This window comes from Leptinotarsa decemlineata, unplaced genomic scaffold (assembly GCF_025532065.1).
Source record: "Leptinotarsa decemlineata unplaced genomic scaffold, Ldec_3_MD MMD2_tig00000035_RagTag_RagTag, whole genome shotgun sequence".
NCBI lineage: Eukaryota > Metazoa > Arthropoda > Insecta > Coleoptera > Chrysomelidae > Leptinotarsa > Leptinotarsa decemlineata.
The window spans coordinates 23100568-23120300 of NW_027412540.1; the positions used below are offsets into that span (position 1 = coordinate 23100568).

The 19733-nt window shown below is 34.0% G+C and overlaps 1 protein-coding gene across 1 annotated transcript; it reads left to right on the top strand.

The window, feature by feature from the left end:
* Positions 1-625: 625 nt before the first annotated feature.
* Positions 626-15630, top strand: LOC111504104 (glucose dehydrogenase [FAD, quinone]). The gene is made up of 4 exons (XM_023158595.2): positions 626-974; positions 8179-8398; positions 8455-8670; positions 14097-15630. The coding sequence occupies exons 2-4, from the start codon at positions 8185-8187 to the stop codon at positions 15575-15577; spliced, it is 1911 nt and encodes a 636-aa protein (XP_023014363.2). The 5' UTR covers positions 626-974; positions 8179-8184; the 3' UTR covers positions 15578-15630.
* Positions 15631-19733: the final 4103 nt, after the last annotated feature.

The window sequence follows — 19733 nt, forward strand, 5'->3', positions numbered from 1 at the left end:
GGAATATCCAGCGCAACAGTTCTTGACTTCCCATGTTTCTCGATTGCGTTATTCCGAATATGGGTGACATACAATAGAAGGTCGCCTGTTTATTTTCGTTTCCGAAAGCCATATTGATGAACGCTCAAGTTGTTAAAGCCTTCCAAATATTTAAGGATATGGTGGTTTACGGATTTCTCCATGATTTTGGATATCACTGATATCAAAGCGGCTGGTCAATAGTTATTTGGAAGATGCAAGGTGATAATTTGTCTAGATACATTTAAAACACATCAACATAGCTCATCAGAAGTAGTGTTTATCATATCCCGATGATGCTAATCTGGTTAACAAAACACGCGTCGAAAGAAAAATGGTTCCAACAGATGCATCTAATCATTTTGAGCCAATCCCTGCTCTATTGAAAAAATGACCAACGTACATCCAAACAGAATGCCTCGATTTATATAGTCAATGAAAATCAGATTTCTTTTGTTTTTGTTTCCCCTCCTGGTATAAACGTATGTGATGATTTCTTAAAATTTCTTGGAATGTTCAGTAGACAACAAAAAATTAAAAAGTTAGAATTATCAGTAAGATATAAAGTAACATAATTTTATTCTGTAATAATTAATGATATCATCAATTGAACTTGATATCGTCAAATGGGTCTGTTTGATCATTTTAAACAATTTATTGTGAAATATAATATCACTGAGAAAGATTCAGTGTGGTGACCTTTAACTACGGAGAAATACAATAAGTGTTGTGATCTCCACAAGAGAACTTCTGCATTTCATGAACGGTTTCGAATACTTACGTTGAGTGTTAAATATTTCTGAGGTGTATGTTGTGTTATAAGACATAAACGAGCAAAACTGTTCATTTTTCTCAATGAAAGTACCAGAAGATTCAAACTTCAATCTCGTTTTTGGCATTTAGTTCTACTTCAACTACCGCAACTGGATTTTTCACTTATTTTATTAATTTTAAATGTGAGTCATTATTTTACTTACTATGATCATACGATGGCATGCTTGGAATATTCCAGATGATACACAAGTTTTGTGTGCACATACTTTATTTTTCTCAAGTTGTACAAAATAACATAACTCAATTATTCGCCATTGTTTCTGTAATTTTGTAACATTTGCTTTGTTCATAAAACATTTGCTGTGTCCATAAAATATTTTTAGTTAAAGTAGGTTCAATTATTCCGTGACATAAAGTGGTGATCATACTAGTGAAAGAAATCTTCATCTTTTTCTGAATCGAAAAAATTGATTTTCGTTTGATTAATGTTCATTTAATAGTAATTATTTCAAAAGTTCTTTTTTTTTTCGTGTAATGTCTATATGCAAGTAGTTATTTCAGGAGGACTTCCAAGCATGTTTTACGAGTAGAAATCTTTGAATTTAATTGCTACCTTCCTTTGGAAGTTCTCCACATGTTTTTCAAATGATGGAGAGGCAGAAAAAAAAACTTTTTTTATATCTAAATTTCATTTTGCCATTGCCTCTCAACCTCGTATCTGATTTCAATTCGAGGAAATTTTTATTTTTTCAATGACAAGCATCTTTATTATGTATAATTACCATAATATTGAGAAAGACTCTTAAAAGTGCCCTCTAGCTTTTCTATTTTTTCAAAAACTTTACCGTAACTTCAATATTATCAGTTTCACAGCTTCGAATTTGTCATTCTCAAAACAAGTTGCATAATCAGTGATACTGAGGGTCGAAATAACTGGGCTGCCTGAATACTTTTGTGAATTAGGTAGGTAGGTAGGAAAGAGATGGTTTGAACAAGAGAGCAACAGAAAATACATAAATACAATAAACCGTTTACGATCAAATCACGCTATCTGCCCAGCTTAAAAATTCAAAATTGGATTAACAGATAATCCTCTATGCTCATGTGGACATTATGGCGATGTCAATCACATAATATTAGAATGTTCGCACCACATACACAGTATAAATAAATACCCTTTACTCTGAATTGAAATTTCATATCTTTTTTCCAATGAACTCAAATTATATGTTAACTTGAAACAACAGAAATATATAAAAATTATTATACAATCATCTAATAAGATGCAAAATTAAAGTATGAATGATTGATTGTAAATATAGTTATAGTACTACTAATAATATATTCAAACGTAAACAGAAATTGAATCATATTATGTACAAACGCATTGAAAAAAAATCTATATGAAATAATAAAAAAAATATTAACAAAAAAAAATTAAGGGAACCAAAAATATAAAACAAATCAAGAAAAAACACTTATTTAAAAAGAAAAAATCCAAAAAAATTAAATCAAAATGCAAAAACAAAAAAGAAAAGAAAACAAACAGAAATGAAAATTCAAAAAGCAAAAAACGAGGGAAAAAATCTATGTTTGAGCTACTACTCAATGTTACTTTCAAATAGTTTTTTATTAAAACAGTCTGGCTAATTGGTTCTCCCAAAGCCAAAAAATTTTAAACCACACACACACACATAACATTCATCATTATTATTCGATCTGAGAAATACTAATCTATGAAATCTTCATTTAAAATAATGTTTTTGTGTATGTCTGATGAAATTCTTTCACTTAGAAATCCATGATCAATACACCCCAAATATTCTTTCCTTTTTCTTGTTTTTCAATTTATTTTTCGCTGGAGAATGATTATTTTAAAAATATGTCATTTCTACCAATAAGAATTTCATGATATAAATATTACAGTACTTAAAAATATAGGTGATGAACTGACACCTTTATTATGCTACATTTTCAATAAGTGTCTTGAACAAAGAATATTCCCAGATGAGCTGAAGATTGCCAAAGTGGTTCCCATTCCCAAAACCAATAATAAAACTGATGTGAATATGTTCAGACCAATTTCAGTACTACCAGTCTTTTCGAAAATCTTGGAACAACTGCTTAAAAACAGAGTCGTTTCTTATTTCGAGGATAAACAACTATTTGCTAAAGAGCAGTACGGTTACCGTACAAATAAATCAACGACGAAAGCACTGATATCCATTCTTGAAAAAATCACAACGTCAATAGACGATAATAAACTTTTTTCTGCTACCATGCTTGACTTATCTAAAGCATTCGATTGTGTAACACACGATTATCTCCTGAATAAATTAGATTTTTATGGAATAAGAGGTGAAGCTCTTGAGCTCTTCTCCTCTTATTTGAGACGGAGACAGCAAAGAGTTGTTTTACCCTCGGGCGAAAAATCAGAATTATTGCCTTTAGATATCGGAGTTCCTCAAGGGTCTGTCCTAGGACCAATATTTTTCATTGTTTTTATAAACGATCTACCAAAATATCTGAACGCAGATGCAGCTATTTTATATGCGGATGACACGACCATTCTGAATGTAGCCCAAGAGGTCGAGGAATTAACTGTAAAAAAATGTGAAACAGTAGCGAGAGCCACCAATTGGTTTACAGCAAACAATTTTAAACTAAATACTGAAAAAACAAACGAGTTACTATTCGGAAAATCTGATCAACAAAATAGCGTGAAATTATTAGGCATCCATATTGACACTAACTTGAATTGGAAAAAACATATTGAGCAATTAGCAGCAAAATTGAATAAAGTAGTTTATCAAATCAGAAAACTTACAGAATTCACCACTTTTGACACGACACTAACATACTACTACAGTAACTTCTATTCGGTCTTTCCTTACGGCCTTTTAATTTGGGGTAACTCTTCAGATAGTGAGAGAATATTCAAATTGCAGAAAAAAGTCATACGAATAATAGCTCAAGCTGGTTTCAAGGGCCACTGCAGACCATTATTTAAAAAATTAAATATATTAACTCTACCATCAGTTTTTATATTACAATGCGTGATGTACATTAAAGAAAATGAGAATTCACTATCTCTAAATTCATCATATCACTATTACAACACCAGAAATAAAAATTTATTGAGTATTCCCTACCATAGAATGAAAAGAACTCAGCAGCCAACAAATTATACTGCTCTGAAACTTTTCAATAAATTACCAAATGGACTAAAAAATGCTCCGATAAAAAGATTTAAAGCTGCAGTTATGGAAATTTTACTGTATAATGCTTTCTACAATCTCGACGAATTTTTTGACTTCTCTTTTGAAGAAATACAACCATAATCCACTGAAATTGTTAATAATTTTGTTGAAAGTTTCTCAGATACTGTAAATGTCATGTACTGTTTGTCACTAAACTATACAGGGTGTCCCTGGACTTCCTCTTTTCCTCTCGGGAATGTATAGATGGGGTCAAAATATCACCAGTACTTCATATAACTTTTTTTCCTAAAAGTCTTCGTAACCAAGTTACGGGCCATTGAAGTTACAAAATGAAAAATGTTTTTCTTTGATAACTTTTCAAGTGAATATTCAAAATCATCCAAATTTTGGTAATTGACTAAACAAATGAATTGTCGATGAGCTTTCATGCAGGAGTCAGTTGTTTTGCTACAAAGTCAGGAACGGACTACCCCCGATGGTCCACACCTCAAAACTTTGAAATGACAGATATTTTACAATATTTTTCAACAAAATAAGGTTACTTATTTTGGATAATTTTATGAATAAAAGTACTCGTGTGGAAAGTCGATCGGAGCAACGAGTCTTGATAAAAATGTAGTTCTACTCGACGACATCAAACCCGCTCGTCCACCATTATTTGAAATGAATAATTATCAAAGCAGAAATAATAATGATAACGTTAATTCAACAACATTTATAACAGGAATAATACAAAGTATGCTGAAATGAAGTCGTAAACAAAAAGTACAGTACCTATATGGAAGTTTAAGTCACAATTGTGATAGCAGATATTTTTTCAAAAGAAATATCGAGTTCTGTAGATTCGTGGTGTTTTTAAACCAACAAGCTACTCTACTATGAAATATCGAATTCATTCCATATTTTGTATGTACATAATACGTGTGGAATAATCACGTTTCGTGTTGATCAGTTATCTGAATCTCATGAAACTCAACATTCGAATGTTTCAAATTCTTCTTCACAGCTAAACTGTTGAGGAGTTTCACTGATAATTATAATTTTATGGGAGAAATTCTTCAACACGAATCTAAATTTAGCTGAAAAAACGCACATCGGAAAAAATATTTACTATACTCATAAAAAGCAAACGAATGAACTACAAAAACGGCTGCACATGATCAGGTGAAAAATATCCAGGGAATAATATTTCTTTCACAGATGTTGACAAAAAAACCTTTTAGAAAGTTTTGATAAAAAATGAGAAACTGGAATGCGATTTTGTTTTGTTGAATGGTGCGTTGTCACATGACTATCATTGTATTGTCAATATTCTATAGGATATTTTGAATTTTTTGATATGGCCGAACAGTTTACATTCAATGAATATGCAGATATGCATGTATTTTATGGACGAGCATTTTGTAATGCTGCAGAAGCTCGTCGTCTGTAGTCCGAGCATTTTCCCAATCGAACGGTACCGTCAAGAGAAACATTCGAGCGTGTCGATCGCAGCTTGAGGGAGACAGGTATGTAATAATTGATAATTAATTTGAGCACGTTGTTTTATTTCGATATTATTGTAGGTACAGTTTTGCCAAAACGAGGTGGTGAGGGCGCTCCTAGGACTGTACGTACCGTTGTATTGGAGGAAAATATTTTGGAAGCCGTCGCTGATGATCCTTCAATGAGCATCAGAAATCTATCAGAACAGTTCCATACATCCAAGTCCACTATTCATAGAATAATTAGGGAACAACTGCTCCACCCATTTCACATCCAGAAGGTACATGCCATGACACCTCAAGATTTTCCAGCACGACTGGAATATGCCAATTGGTTCATGGATAGGCAAAGAGAGGATATGATTTTTATTAATCGAGTTTTATTCACTGATGAAGCAGGTTTCAGTAGAGATGGAGTTATCAACTCTCATAGTCTCCATATATGGGCCGAAGAAAATCCCCATGGGATATTGCAAACCAAACACCAACGGAAATTCAACGTGAATGTTTGGGCTGGTATCATAGGAAACCATCTTATAGGACCATTCGTTCTACAGGACCGATTGAATGGATAACGTTATTTGGAGTTCATTCAGAACGATTTGAATGGACTTTTGGAACATGTTCCATTGCAAACCCGAAGAGATATGTGGTTTATGCATGATGGCGCTCCTCCTCATTTTAGTTTGATTGTGCGTGACCATCTGAACCATATTTTCCACAATAGATGGATTGGTAGAGGTGGGCCATATTCATGGCCATCGCGGTCTCCGGATTTAAATCCATTGGATTTCTTTCTGTGGGGGCATCTAAAAAGCCTTGTTTACGCTACACCTATTCACACAAGAGATGCATTGTTGAATAGAATAACATTACATTGTGAAGCCATAAGAAACGACCCTGGAATGCTATTTCAAGTACAGAGAGGGTGTCTTCGCAGACTAAGAAAATGTATAGAGAGAGAAGGTGGTCATATCGAGCAGTTTCTGTAGCGGATTTTTCATTTCTGTTTGCTCTTGAGGCTCCTGAGTTTCGTTAGTTAAACGTGTTTGCATTATAAAAATTCGTTATGAACATTTTACCTATCATTTCCATTTTCCTTAAAAACTAATATTTTCGAATAATGGTAGACATCTCAGGATAAATGTTGTTGAATTAACGTTATCATTATTATTTCTGCTTTGATAATTATTCATTTCAAATAATGGTGGACGAGCGGGTTTGATGTCGTCGAGTGAAACTACATTTTTATCAAGACTCGTTGCTCCGATCGACTTTCCACACGAGTACTTTTATTCATAAAATTGTCCAAGTAACCTTAATTTGTTGAAAAATATTGAAAAATATCTGTCATTTCAAAGTTTTGGGGTGTTGACCATCGGGGGTAGTCCGTTCCTGACTTTGTAGCAAAACAACTGACTCCTGCATGAAAGCTCATCGAAGGAATTCATTTGTTTAGTCAATTACCAAAATTTGGATGATTTTGAATATTCACTTGAAAAGTTATCAAAGAAAAACATTTTTCATTTTGTAACTTCGAGGGCCCGTTACTTGGTAACGAAGGATTTTAGGAAAAAAAGTTATATGAAGTACTGGTAATATTTTGACCCCATCTATACATTCCCGAGAGGAAAAGAGGAAGTCCAGGGACACCCTGTATGTCGTGAACAACGACAGTGAACAATTATTAAAGAAAATTGAAAGTTTCGACTCCAACTATATACCGCCGTGTTGGATTTCCAGGACATCGTCGAAGTAAAAGAGAAGGAGGAAGACTCTAATGAATCAGAAGAATTCGAGTGCGACAATGATACTTCTTATTAATCAGATATCGAAATTTTGCACATAGAAAATAAAGGTCTGAAACTGAATCATTTGGAAGCAATAGAAATGAATAAAATTAAAAATTCAAACATTCTAATGAATGACCAACTAGATTTGAATAGATCACCATTATTGAACTTGTTCTCTTAAAAACCGAGAAAGAATTATTATTGATGTAGATGTGAGGCGAAATGCTTTAGGTTATCATAATTGAACAGGTACGTTATGTACAAATCACTTGAAAAAGCTAATGTCTTAGCGAAACATGTTGTGATATATTTTTCAAATGAAGTTTGTGGAGATCAAATCGTTGAGGTGTAGTTTTTGAAATCACTATGGATCTTCATCAAGTAACGGCTGAATCAATCAGTCAATTATTCAGAATCTTTGGAAATTCACAAGCATGAGCATTGCGGATGCAACCTGTTAAATGATCAAATCGACTTGGTTTACTCACCGGTTGTCAAATTAGCACATCCGCATTGTAAATTGTGAATTCAGGTACTCAATCAAGCAAAGTACCTCTATTATTACCTAAAGGGGTGCTATATAAAGGCTGATGTGATAAACCATCAAAAGTTTAATGTATAAGTTTGAAAATGTCCTTATAGGACGAAACTGCAGTAACGTTAGTTACAATTGAAAGTGGTAAAAAACATAGAAAGTTTCAATTCTCTTTTCTTCAACATTTAATTTTTATGCAAGATGAAATATCGAATGAAATGAAAACAGTTGATATTTATTCATATTATTCACCGGAAATGTTTGTCAATATCCAATGAATTATCATTTTTACAATACTATTAATATTGATGAATTGCGATCATTGAATTCTCATTAACTGGTACATTTTGCAGATATTTATGTTTGGGAGACATCGAAAATTATTTTCCTCCAACATGCACATTCTTCCATTATTACTAGTCATCTTTCTACGGTGTGCTGACTCAAAATTTGAATCTAAAGCGGAATACCTAGCAAAACTTATAGAAACAGAAATTGAAAAAGCAAATAACTTCGTTTTACCAACTGATGCAAGGATATATGAACCTACATCCAACGACACTTCTATAGAAGGTAATAATTTTTTCATATTTTCCTAATATATGTGCTTGATAAATTGAATTCTCTAGATTTTGGTGAATACGACTTCGTAATAGTTGGTGCAGGACCGACAGGAACAGTAATAGCTAACAGACTATCGGAAGTGGAGTCCTGGAACATACTACTCCTAGAAGCTGGAGCTTTTGGAAATGATTTCACCGATATCCCTGCATATGGATCAACTGTGGCATCGAGCTCATTCAATTGGGGCTACATGAGTATTCCTCAGAAGACAGCATGTTTGGGTTAGCGAAAATATTTTCATTATTAACGAGCGATTAGTGGCCGGAATAAAGTTTGAATTTCATCAGTTCGGACTCCCATTGTCTGATATTATATGAAATGATTTTTGAAACCCTTGAAAGAACTAATAAAAAATTGAATTGAAAATGAATAGCTGAAAATAACAATTATATTAAACAAAAAACCTGTGATGACAGTCATCACCCGAAGGCGATTGTGGGTACCAACAATCGAAACGTCGTGAAGTACTTTGGCTTGGCATGTCTTAACTTCTTATTTTTAGTTCAATTGTTCTATTTTTACTTGTATTTTATTTCACAATTATTTCATTTCAGGTTTTTTTGCTTAATATAATCGTTATTTCCAGCTATTCATTTTCAATGTTTCTTTTTTTATTAATTCTTTCAAGGGTTTCAAATCATTTCATACCATATTAGACAATGAAAGTCCGAACGAATGAAATTCATCATGAAACATTATCAATCACCTTTAAACAAACGTAGAATGAGGTTTGTTGATCATTCGAGCGAGTAAACCTTTCTCGCGAGTAAAATACTAGACTTTTTCTATGACTCATAAAAGATTCTACTCTGCTATTAGCCTATTGATCTCCTCAGTCATTTAGTGTAACATAAAGTTAATCGACTCTCTAACCAGTTGCATATTGTTATACGGTTGTTTTGCCCATTTTAATGTCAATAGATTTTGTAGCTCCATATCTCAATGGATAAGGATCTCAAAAACGGCAAACCTTGGTTGAACAAAAATTGCGAGGAAAAACCGAACTAGGTTTGATAATGCTCGCAACAGCTGCAAACTTAGGATAAATGAAAGCACATAACTTCACAATCAGATAATTAGGGATAAACTGCTTGCCAATCCCAACGGATCTAGATCCATCTGGTCGGTAGCTAAAGCTGTTAATCGAAACTTCACAAAATCCACAATTCTACCACTAACACAAGCGGATGGTTCAATTGCAACAAGAGCCATAGTAAAAGCAAATCTACTACCCGAACAATTCGCATCTCACTCCACAGTCGATTTTCTGGGAAAGGTGCCACCCACTATTCACACTCTAGAATGCCCGAAATTACTTTTCGACAACGTCCAGTCAGGCAATTTCTGAAACAGCTCAATATCAACAAGGCGTCTGGTCTTGATGGTCCCGTCATCGCACCAGTTTTTTGCAGACTTTTTAACCTGTCTTACAAGAAAGGAAAGATTGCTCGCGTTCAACCTATTCCCAAAAAGGACAAGAAAAATATCCCAAGTAACTATAGACCAGTCGCTTTGCTATCAGTCATATCAAAAATCACGGAGAAGGCCGTAAACTACCATATTCTATATTCTCAAATATTTGGGAGGCTTCAACATCTTGAGCGATCATCAATATGGCTCTCGGAAACAAAAATCAACAGGCAACCTTCTATCGCATGTCACCCATATTTGAAATAAGGCTATCGAGAAACATGGAGAGTCAAGAACTGTAGCGCTTGATATTTCTAAGACCTTCAACCGTGTGTGGTATGAGGGTTTGCTGACCAAACTTCGATGTTAAATCTTGTCTGATAATTTTTGTGTATGGCTTCTCCAGCTTCCTGAAAGAACGTCACCATCAATGCTGCTGTTCCCCAGCGATCTAAAGTGTCTCCAACCCTCTTTATATTGTATATCAACGACTTATTGGAAAAAACCAAGAATCCAATATATTGCTTCGCTGACGACAGCACACTTGTTTCGTCATTCCATTTGGATTCCAGGCCATCGGCTACGGAGGCACATCTCCACCGGCAGCAGGAGGTTGGGTATCTTAATGAGGATCTCGAAATAATTTCAAATTGGGATGAAAATAACCAGGTTCAATTCAATGCCACAAAAACCCAGCCATCGGTTTTCTCCAAAAAGCTAAATGTCTTTGAACCGAATATAATCAGGTCAGATAATACCACTTTCTGTCTCGATAGGTTTTGGAAAAACACTTTCTGCTTCTTAACAGTTTTCTGATAGTTCCTCAATTCCATCAAGGATGATTTTTCACCACAAAAATGATGCAGAATTTCGGAATCATTGCTAAATTCTTCTACTAAACAAGCGGGGAATTTAGAGTAGAGAGATTGCCAATTAAATTACGGGCATTTTCAAAGATAGTATCGCGAATATATTCAATGTAAAATATGTTGTCAACAGGTGGACTGCATGGTCTGGAGATGGAATGCTTTGAATACGATAGAATTCTGATTTTTGAATTGAAGTTACGAAAAATAATAACATGGACGAAAATAATCGTTCAAATCGTCATTATTCTGAATTCTGGGTGATGGTTTCTTACTGTTCCCTATTTCAATTTGAGCCTTTATTCGAGCAATTATATTTTTTCGGTGTCAAATGGTTCTGACGTAAATAAAACTTTGATAGGAGTATTGCAAGCGTACGGTTTGGCTGACTCTCCATATATCCTACTGCGTAAAAGGCAGAATAATTCGAACGACAAAAACGTCTATGTCAAGTTGTGCAGCAGGGTTTTTCTGGAGTTTCACCTTGCTCTTCAGTTACATCTCCTGAAGTTTCTGAAAAGTAGGTAAGGAGAGGATGAAGAAAATATATCTACTTTGAAACTCATTAGGCAATTATTATCTTAACATTTTTTTATTGGCAAAAAATATATCTATGACCTCTCTGGAGGCAATTCACTTTCTTTGAGGATCCGATGGAAGTGACAAATTGCTTCATCAATCCCAGCCTTATGTGAAGCGGATGTAGAAGAACTTTATGAGGAGGCACCAAATTTTCATGCAGGACTTGTTTTCGCCAACGTTATGCTTCCTCGGAGGCAACACTTTTTGATCCAGTGATCTGCTCGGTCTCTACTATCCAAAATACACAAAAAGTAGAATTTTGTAAACCCAGATTGTTGTCTGAACAACAACACGCCCAAGATTTTTAAATCACCACACACTTTCCGACCGTCGTCTTCATATTTTAATTTGCAAAGGATCAATTTCAGGTTCTTGTATGTTTCCTTGAGGTGTACAGAATGACCGACAGGAATGGAGGCATAGAAACCGTCATTATGAAGCAGAACTGCTTTAAGACTTCCTTTTGAAACAACTATACGCCACTTGGGTCATATGATATATTGAATGTATGATCAAACCAATATTGGTACAATATACCAACACGCCCTCTTGGCCAAAATCGGGTACAGGGCGTTCTTTATTTGGAAAGATATGATTATTTTGGCCTGCAAATAATTATTTAATCAGGCAAGATAACTTCTCATTTCGATTCGCAACCGAAGAAGCTATTCATGAAATCCTAAATGATATTAAAAGTCAAGCTTAAGGGGTTGATAATATTTCAATCAGAATGTTGAAACTTTGTAGCCCGTTTATAGATAAATATATTACACATATCATCAATTGTTGTTTTGAACGTTCATATTTTCCAGACTTGTGGAAAATGGCCATTGGGAAACCCATTTACAAGAATAATGATCCAGCTAGTTATTCTGATCTCAAAATTATCAGTATACTTCCAACCATGAATAAAATTTTTGAAAGAGTTATTTATTTACAAATTATTGAATATTTCAATACCAATAATCTATTATCACCATCGCAATGTGGTTTTGGGTAGGATTTTAGCACGGCTACAGCTCTTGCTACTGTGACACAAGACATTGTTGAGGGATTTGATAAGGAAATGATTAGCACTCTGGTACTACTAGATTTTTCGAAAGCATTCGATACCATCAATCATGAGCTGATTTGCATGAAACTCAAATATTATGGTTTTGATAGTGTTGCCTTATTTCTCATCTGGTCTTATTTACTTGGTCGATCTCAAAAAGTTGTTGTTGATGCTCATCACTCCTTACCTCTTGATATTCTATCAGGAGTAGCACAGGGTTCCATTTTGGTACCTTTATTGTTCATCTTTTATACTACTGACATTATCTCGTCCATCAAGAAATGTAAAATACAGGCGTATGCTGATGACATACAATTATACATGCACTTTAAAATCGATGAGTGTGCTGAGGCACAAAATCTCTTTAACACTGATCTTGATTTGATCAGTAGGCTATCAAGTGAACATGATTTGAAAATTAATCCTGATAACAATGATGATGCACTTTGGATCGCAGAAGAATCGTAAATTTGCAGAAAACAATTTCCGTTTAGAACTAGGTCATACTATCTTGACTCCTGTCAATACAGCTAAAAACTTAGGGGTCATGCTTTACACTAATCTTAGATTCACTAGTCATGTTAAAAATTTAATAAAAAAGCTTATATGTCATTGAAACTGTTATACTGTAATCGTTTTATTTTGAGCCAACCTCTAAAAAGAATGCTCTGTGATAGTTTGGTGCTAAGCCATTTCAACTACTGTGACTTCATATATGGGCCATACTTATATGATTCAGATAAGAAAAGAATAGAAAAAGTGCAAAATTCTTGTTGCCGCCTAATTTATGGACTTCGTAAGTATGATTCAATTTCTGAAGCCTTTAAAAACTCCCGCTGGCTCAATGTGAAAAACCGTATGATTCATCATTTGGGTTGTTTTGTCCATAAATTGATCACCCTTCGCCATTCTCCTCTTTTAATACAAAAACTAATTCTGAGTGAAAATATTCACTCAAGAAACATTAGACCTAAAAACAAATTAATTATGCCACAACATCGCACTGCAAAGTTTCAGAGATCATTTCTTTTTGGTGCTGTAAAACTCTACAATTCATTGCCTCAGCAATTGAAGAGATTCAATATCAGGAAATTCAAATACAAATATAAAAATTTTATCTATGATAGTCAGTAATATCAACTTTTGCTTTTTAGATAACAGATCAATTAAATTAAATTATTTATCAACTATCTTTAGAAGGTGGTACCATCACTGTTAATTGCTTTTATTTTTGTATGTTTGCGTGCATTATGGAGTGGTGCTTGTTGGTTGAGTTAGAGTAGCTTTGAGCTAGACTTCGCCAAGGAGAACCAGAATCTCCTGTAACCTATTTTCATTTTCAAATATATCTTTGTATTGTTTTTTTTGTATTATCAATAAAGCCGATTTATTATTATTATTATTATTAATAAAAATATTAATGAAAATTAAATTGTTGCCTTAAAGTTAGCCCAGAAAAACATTTAAGAAAATACAATTTTACATTTTGCAAAATAACCTGACGTTCTATAATTTTTTGAGTATTTTTTAGTTTTCAGAACACCTACATACATAGAAATCAGTTGAAAACATCTTCTAACGGTGTTATCTGCGTAAAACTGAGTCTTCTTCATGAGTAAACACTATAATATAACAGACTATGTTTACTTTTGTTCACTTGTACTACGCAAATTTGTTCCACTTGTGATATTTCAATATGCCCCTATCATAAAATCATGATTTTTTCGATTTTCAGCTGGAAGAAATCAATCTTGTTCGCTCCCGAAAGGTCGAGGAGTAGGTGGATCATCACTACTAAATGGCCTGGTGTACTCAAGAGGACATCCTTTAGACTATGACAAATGGGCTGAGTTAGGTAATCCAGGATGGTCTTTCGAAGAAGTACTTCCATATTTCAAGAAATCAGAGGACTTCCGTCACTCTGATAAAGAAGCGCCGGTGGACTTTTCCTATCATGGCACTGGGGGATACCACGCGGTTGAATATAACATGCCTAGAAGCACGCAACTCAACGAATTTCTAGAGGCAAACCGGGAACTTGGTTACAACATAACAGACTATAATTCTCTTTGGGAAATTGGGGCTAGCCCTACACAGTTGAACACTAAAAATGGTAAACGGGCAGATTGTGGTACTGCCTTCATCAAACCAATTTTGAGCAGGAAAAATCTGGAGGTGATGACTAATAGCTATGCTACAAAATTACATTTCGAGGGAAACAAATGTGTGGGGGTTTATTTTTCCCATAACAAAAAAATATATGAGGCAAGAGTTCGGAAAGAAGCAATACTTTCCGCTGGGGCGCTTGGATCACCGCAGCTGCTCATGCTATCTGGTGTTGGACCCAAACAGCATCTCCAAGATGTTGGTATTCCTCTTGTTCAGGATTTGGAAGTTGGTTCGGTTTTGCGACAACATAGTATGTACTATGGTCTCACATTTTCTAGTAACTTGTCGGCTCCTGCACGCCCTTTCAAAGACTACATAGATGAATATTTGAATGGGTACGGCCCCTTGACATCGAACGGACCTAACTCCGGTGTGGGTTTCTATCAAACTCCTCTAGAAAAGACCCCGAACTATCCTGACTTGGAATTGATGTTTTTTCCTGCGAACTCTACAGCTACCAATCTCAAGTGGCTATCTTCATTAAATCAAGAAACTTACGAAGCAACCTGGAAACACACTGATGTGACCAGCAGTTTTTTGATATACCCAGCAAATTTACATCAGTACTCCGTGGGTTCAGTCAGACTTGGTAGTTCGTCACCTTATGAATACCCCGTTGTGGATACGAACTATCTATCAGATCCCGATGACCACGATATTAATGTTTTATATGAAGGAATTAAACTTTCTTTGGCACTCATTGAAACGAAACCATTCCGAAGAATCAATGCGACACTTCAAGTGAAGCCTCTACCAGCTTGTAAGGAATTTGAGGCGTTCTCGAAGGATTACTGGTTCTGCACCTTGAGACACTTAACTTTCGATGTTTTTCATCCTATGAGCACTTGTCAAATGGGTCCTGACCCTAAGAAAGGAGCTGTCGTCAATCATTTAGCTAAAGTTCACGGACTGATGAATGTCAGAGTGGCTGACGCCAGTATATTTCCTTTCACAATCTCTGGACATACCAGTGCGCCTTGTGTTATGATTGGAGAAAAAGTATCTGATCTCATCAAGCTTGATTACATATCAAAATTCAGAAAGTAATTATGTTGAAAATTTACTGTACTCGTAAATATAATATAGAGTTCAATTTTTAATTCAAGTTTGAATTTTCAACTTCAATGTGGAGTTGACAATGTCAGGGCCTTATTTTCAAATCAAGTGATCCGATTTTTCTCTCAATGTGAAAGTTCACTTGATTCGAAAATAATGATGATAATGAGCGAAAGGTGTTTTAGACATTTATTAAAATGATGAGTTTTTGATCTGTTATGGTACATTGAACCTTATCCATTACACCATTTTTTTTAAAACGTCATTTGATGTATGTATTTTCATATAATTATCTTGTGTACGTTGTTAAAAGATTCTTTTAACATTTACATTTTTGTCAAGTATTTTCTACATTTTCTTATGGTATTTTTAGTCTGGCCTCATTTTTAGAACAAAATAACTTATTCAGGAGTTCGCAGTTTGGATTTAAAATGCGGAAAAATACTGCTGGGGCAGTTTTTGAGCTAGCCAATTTCATAGGAGAGGGATTCGAAGACAAAATATCAACCTTGGCAGTATTTGTTGATCTGAGTAAAGCTTTCGATACTATGGTCTCAGAGGTATATCTCTTGATTTGATGCGATCTTATATGACAAATCGAATACAATCTGTGTACCATGACAATAAATTCAGTAAACAATCCCTAATAAAATATGGAGTACCACAAGGCAGTATTCTTGGACCCTTGCTGTTTCTTATATATATATAAACGATTTGCCCTCTTCAATTAATATGAAGACTATCTTATATGCCGACGATACAACATTTTATACAAGGGTAAGACAAGGGGAGGAAACCACCGTTATCCAGGACATAACTGAGTCAGCTAATGATTGGTTCAACGCAAATAAATTACAAATCAATAAAGCGAAAACTCACACAGACAATCTTTCGAGTAGGTTATCTAAGGCCATTTATGCTATTAGACAAGTTAAAATTAATTTAGGTAGGGAAGCGGCTATCATGACATACTATTCACTATTTCATAATGTTATGACATATGGATTATTAAATTGGGGACACTCTACCTACTTACAGCCTATTTTTTTACTCCAAAAAAGAGCAATTAGAGCAGTTGTGGGTTTAAACAGATTGGAAAGTTGTAAGCCGTGGTTTGTACAGCTAGGTATTTTGACGTTACCTTCATCAGTCATATATACTAACTTGGTATTCATAAAAGAAATTATCAGCAACTATCAGACACTTCGTGATAATCATAATTATAATACAAGAAATAGAGACAACCTGCTGATTCCACAACATAAATTAGCAAGTACTAGTCGCAATTATCTAGGAATGAGACTGTTTAATAAATTAACTATTGAAATGAAAGATACACACCTGGAAATATTCAAAAAGAAACTGAAGAGTATTCTGTTGAGAAAAGCCCACTACGAAGTAAATGATTTCGAATTGTCCTAAGTTAATTTGAATTACAATTCCTGTTATTTTTTCATTTTTTTGGTTAAATTTGTTTCAAATTATTACATAATACTCCTAACTTTTATTTATAAATATGACTTACAGATTTGTTAATAATCTATATGGACCTTAATATGTTTATGTTTCACTTTTAAATTTTGTTTCATATGTCATGTGTTAGTAATCATGTTGTAATTTTACATTGTAAATAATTTATAATTTACAATTTTATATATGTCATATATGTGTATTTTATGTGACTTGTCCAGACACCATGGTGTACTTGTGATCAATAAAACAAATAAAAATAAATAAATAAAAAATGAACGTTTTCTGATATAAGTTTCAATTGTATAAAATGAAAACTTCAATAAATCTACTCATCTATCTACCTATATTTATGTCTATATATCTATCTATCTGGGTAACAATCGAATTTCGGATATTATAACGAAAATATTACGAGTTTATGAGACAACGATGAAAAAGTAAAGGATATGTGGATCGAAAGATCTGATGATAGTGCTATAATCAAAATCATCTGAAACACACGAAATTGAATTGTTACGGAAGATCATTAGTGTTGTGAAAATGTTGGACACATGACTACTCTCCAAAAATAAATCAGTGTTGGAACGAATATATGATCAGAGTAGATCAAAGAAAGTACAGATAAAAAAAATAGTACAGGTGTAAAATGTTCAAGTCTTAATATTAATGCTACGATGGTAACAAGAATGTTTTTAAATATTTATTAAATCAATAATGGAAAATAAAATTTCAATTCCAATAAATAGCGTTTTATTTGATAAACCAAAACTTGCCACATCGAATCTATCTTTATAAGGTACCATTGAAGAGCATTTCTTAAACGCTTTCAGATAAGGTATCACAAGTTGAGGGTTGCCATTTAAGAATAACAAGTTGACTGGAGGTAAGGGGGTAAGTGGTGTTGAGTTAGGAATATGAGAAGATCATTCAGTTTAGTTGATTTATAATATTATTTTATCTAGTTGTATATAGTTGCTATTGTATTTAAAAAAAAGAAAAACAGTTTTTGTCAATAAAAGTCAAAAGAAACATTTCATTTTCTTTAACTGAGGAAAGTTATTAATTTCAAAAGGTTATGGGTCCAGATGATAAGTTGGGAATTCGTCAGTTCGATGGTACAGATTTCGACCATTGGAAATTTCGAATGGAATTACTGTTCAAAGAACATGAAGTTGAAGAAGTGAAGAGATTATGAGACATTTGAAATTGGCAGGTGAAAAATCAGAAGAAGTTCAGGTTGTTACACATTTATTGGTTACGTTACCATCACCGTATGATAGTTTAACTACAGCATTAGAGACATTATCTGAAGATAAAATAACATTAGATTTAGTAAAAAGAAGAATATTCGATGAAGAGAACAAGATAAACAATAGACATAGTAGTGATGAACTACAAAGTGCATTCTTCTTTAATAAGGTGGTGAAAAGGAAAACCTAGAATCCAGACCATTTAAATTCAATTGCTACCAATGCGGAGTCAAAGGTCATACAATGTCAGAATGCAAATACAAGGGTTACTTCAAAAATCAGAAAAGAAATTATAGAAGTGTTAACTTTAGTGAAGCGAAGCAAATGAGCGAAGAAAATGAAGAATCTGCATAGGGAACCGTGGCTAGTATTGCTTTCCTGACATCAGAACAGACAACTGAAAATGACGAGAAGAAATTATTATCATTTTTCATTGACTCAGGAGCAACAGATCATCTGATTAACAATGACAGGTTCTTTTCCTTTGCGAAGGTACTAGAAAAACCAATTTCGATTGCAGTCGCGGAATCAGGACAATCAGCAACAGAAATTGGTCAAATCGAAGTGAAACAACAATAAAAAATGTGCTTTTTGTTCCTGATTTGAGAGTAAATTTGTTATCTGTGAGGCGACTGGAAATGATGGGATTCAAAATTGTTCTTGAAAGTGGAGAAGCAAAATTATACACTGAAGCTGGTTTAATTGCCAAAGGTAGAAGAAGTGATCATCTTTATGGAATAACTTCCCATTTGAAACAACTTTATATATCTCACATGACGTATAATTATGAAAACGATTTGTGGCATCGCCGAATGGGTCACGTAAGTCAGTCCAATCTGAATAATCTTGAAAGATTCAAAATGGTGGAAGGAATTGCAAATTTCAAAAGCAAGAGGGCGGAACTCTGTGAAGAATGTATGAGAGGAAAACAAACAAGACTGCCATTTAAGTTCATCAATAAACCAAGAAGAAGAAGGCCATTGGAGATCATTCATAGTGATATTTGTGGATCAATCACTCCTTCAACCTGGGATGGATATGACTATTTCATTACGTTTATTGATGATTATACTCATTTCACAATTGTTTATTTGCTGAAAAGTAAAAATGAAATTTTGAAGAATTTTGAAATGTATGAAGAACTAGTAAGAAGCAAATTTTCATTGAAAATTGCAAGTCTCAGAGTAGATAACGGAGGGAATATAAATCAACTGCTCCCAAAGTATTTTGTGAAGAAAAGGGAGTGAAATTGATCTACACGATGAGATATACACCTCAACAAAATGGTTTTGCTGAAAGAATGAATAGAACACTTCTTGAAAAGGCAAGAACAATGATATTTGATGCCAAAATGAAGAAAGAAATGTGGGGAGAAGCAGTTTTCGCAGCAGCATATTTAACTAACAGAAGTTACACACGATGGC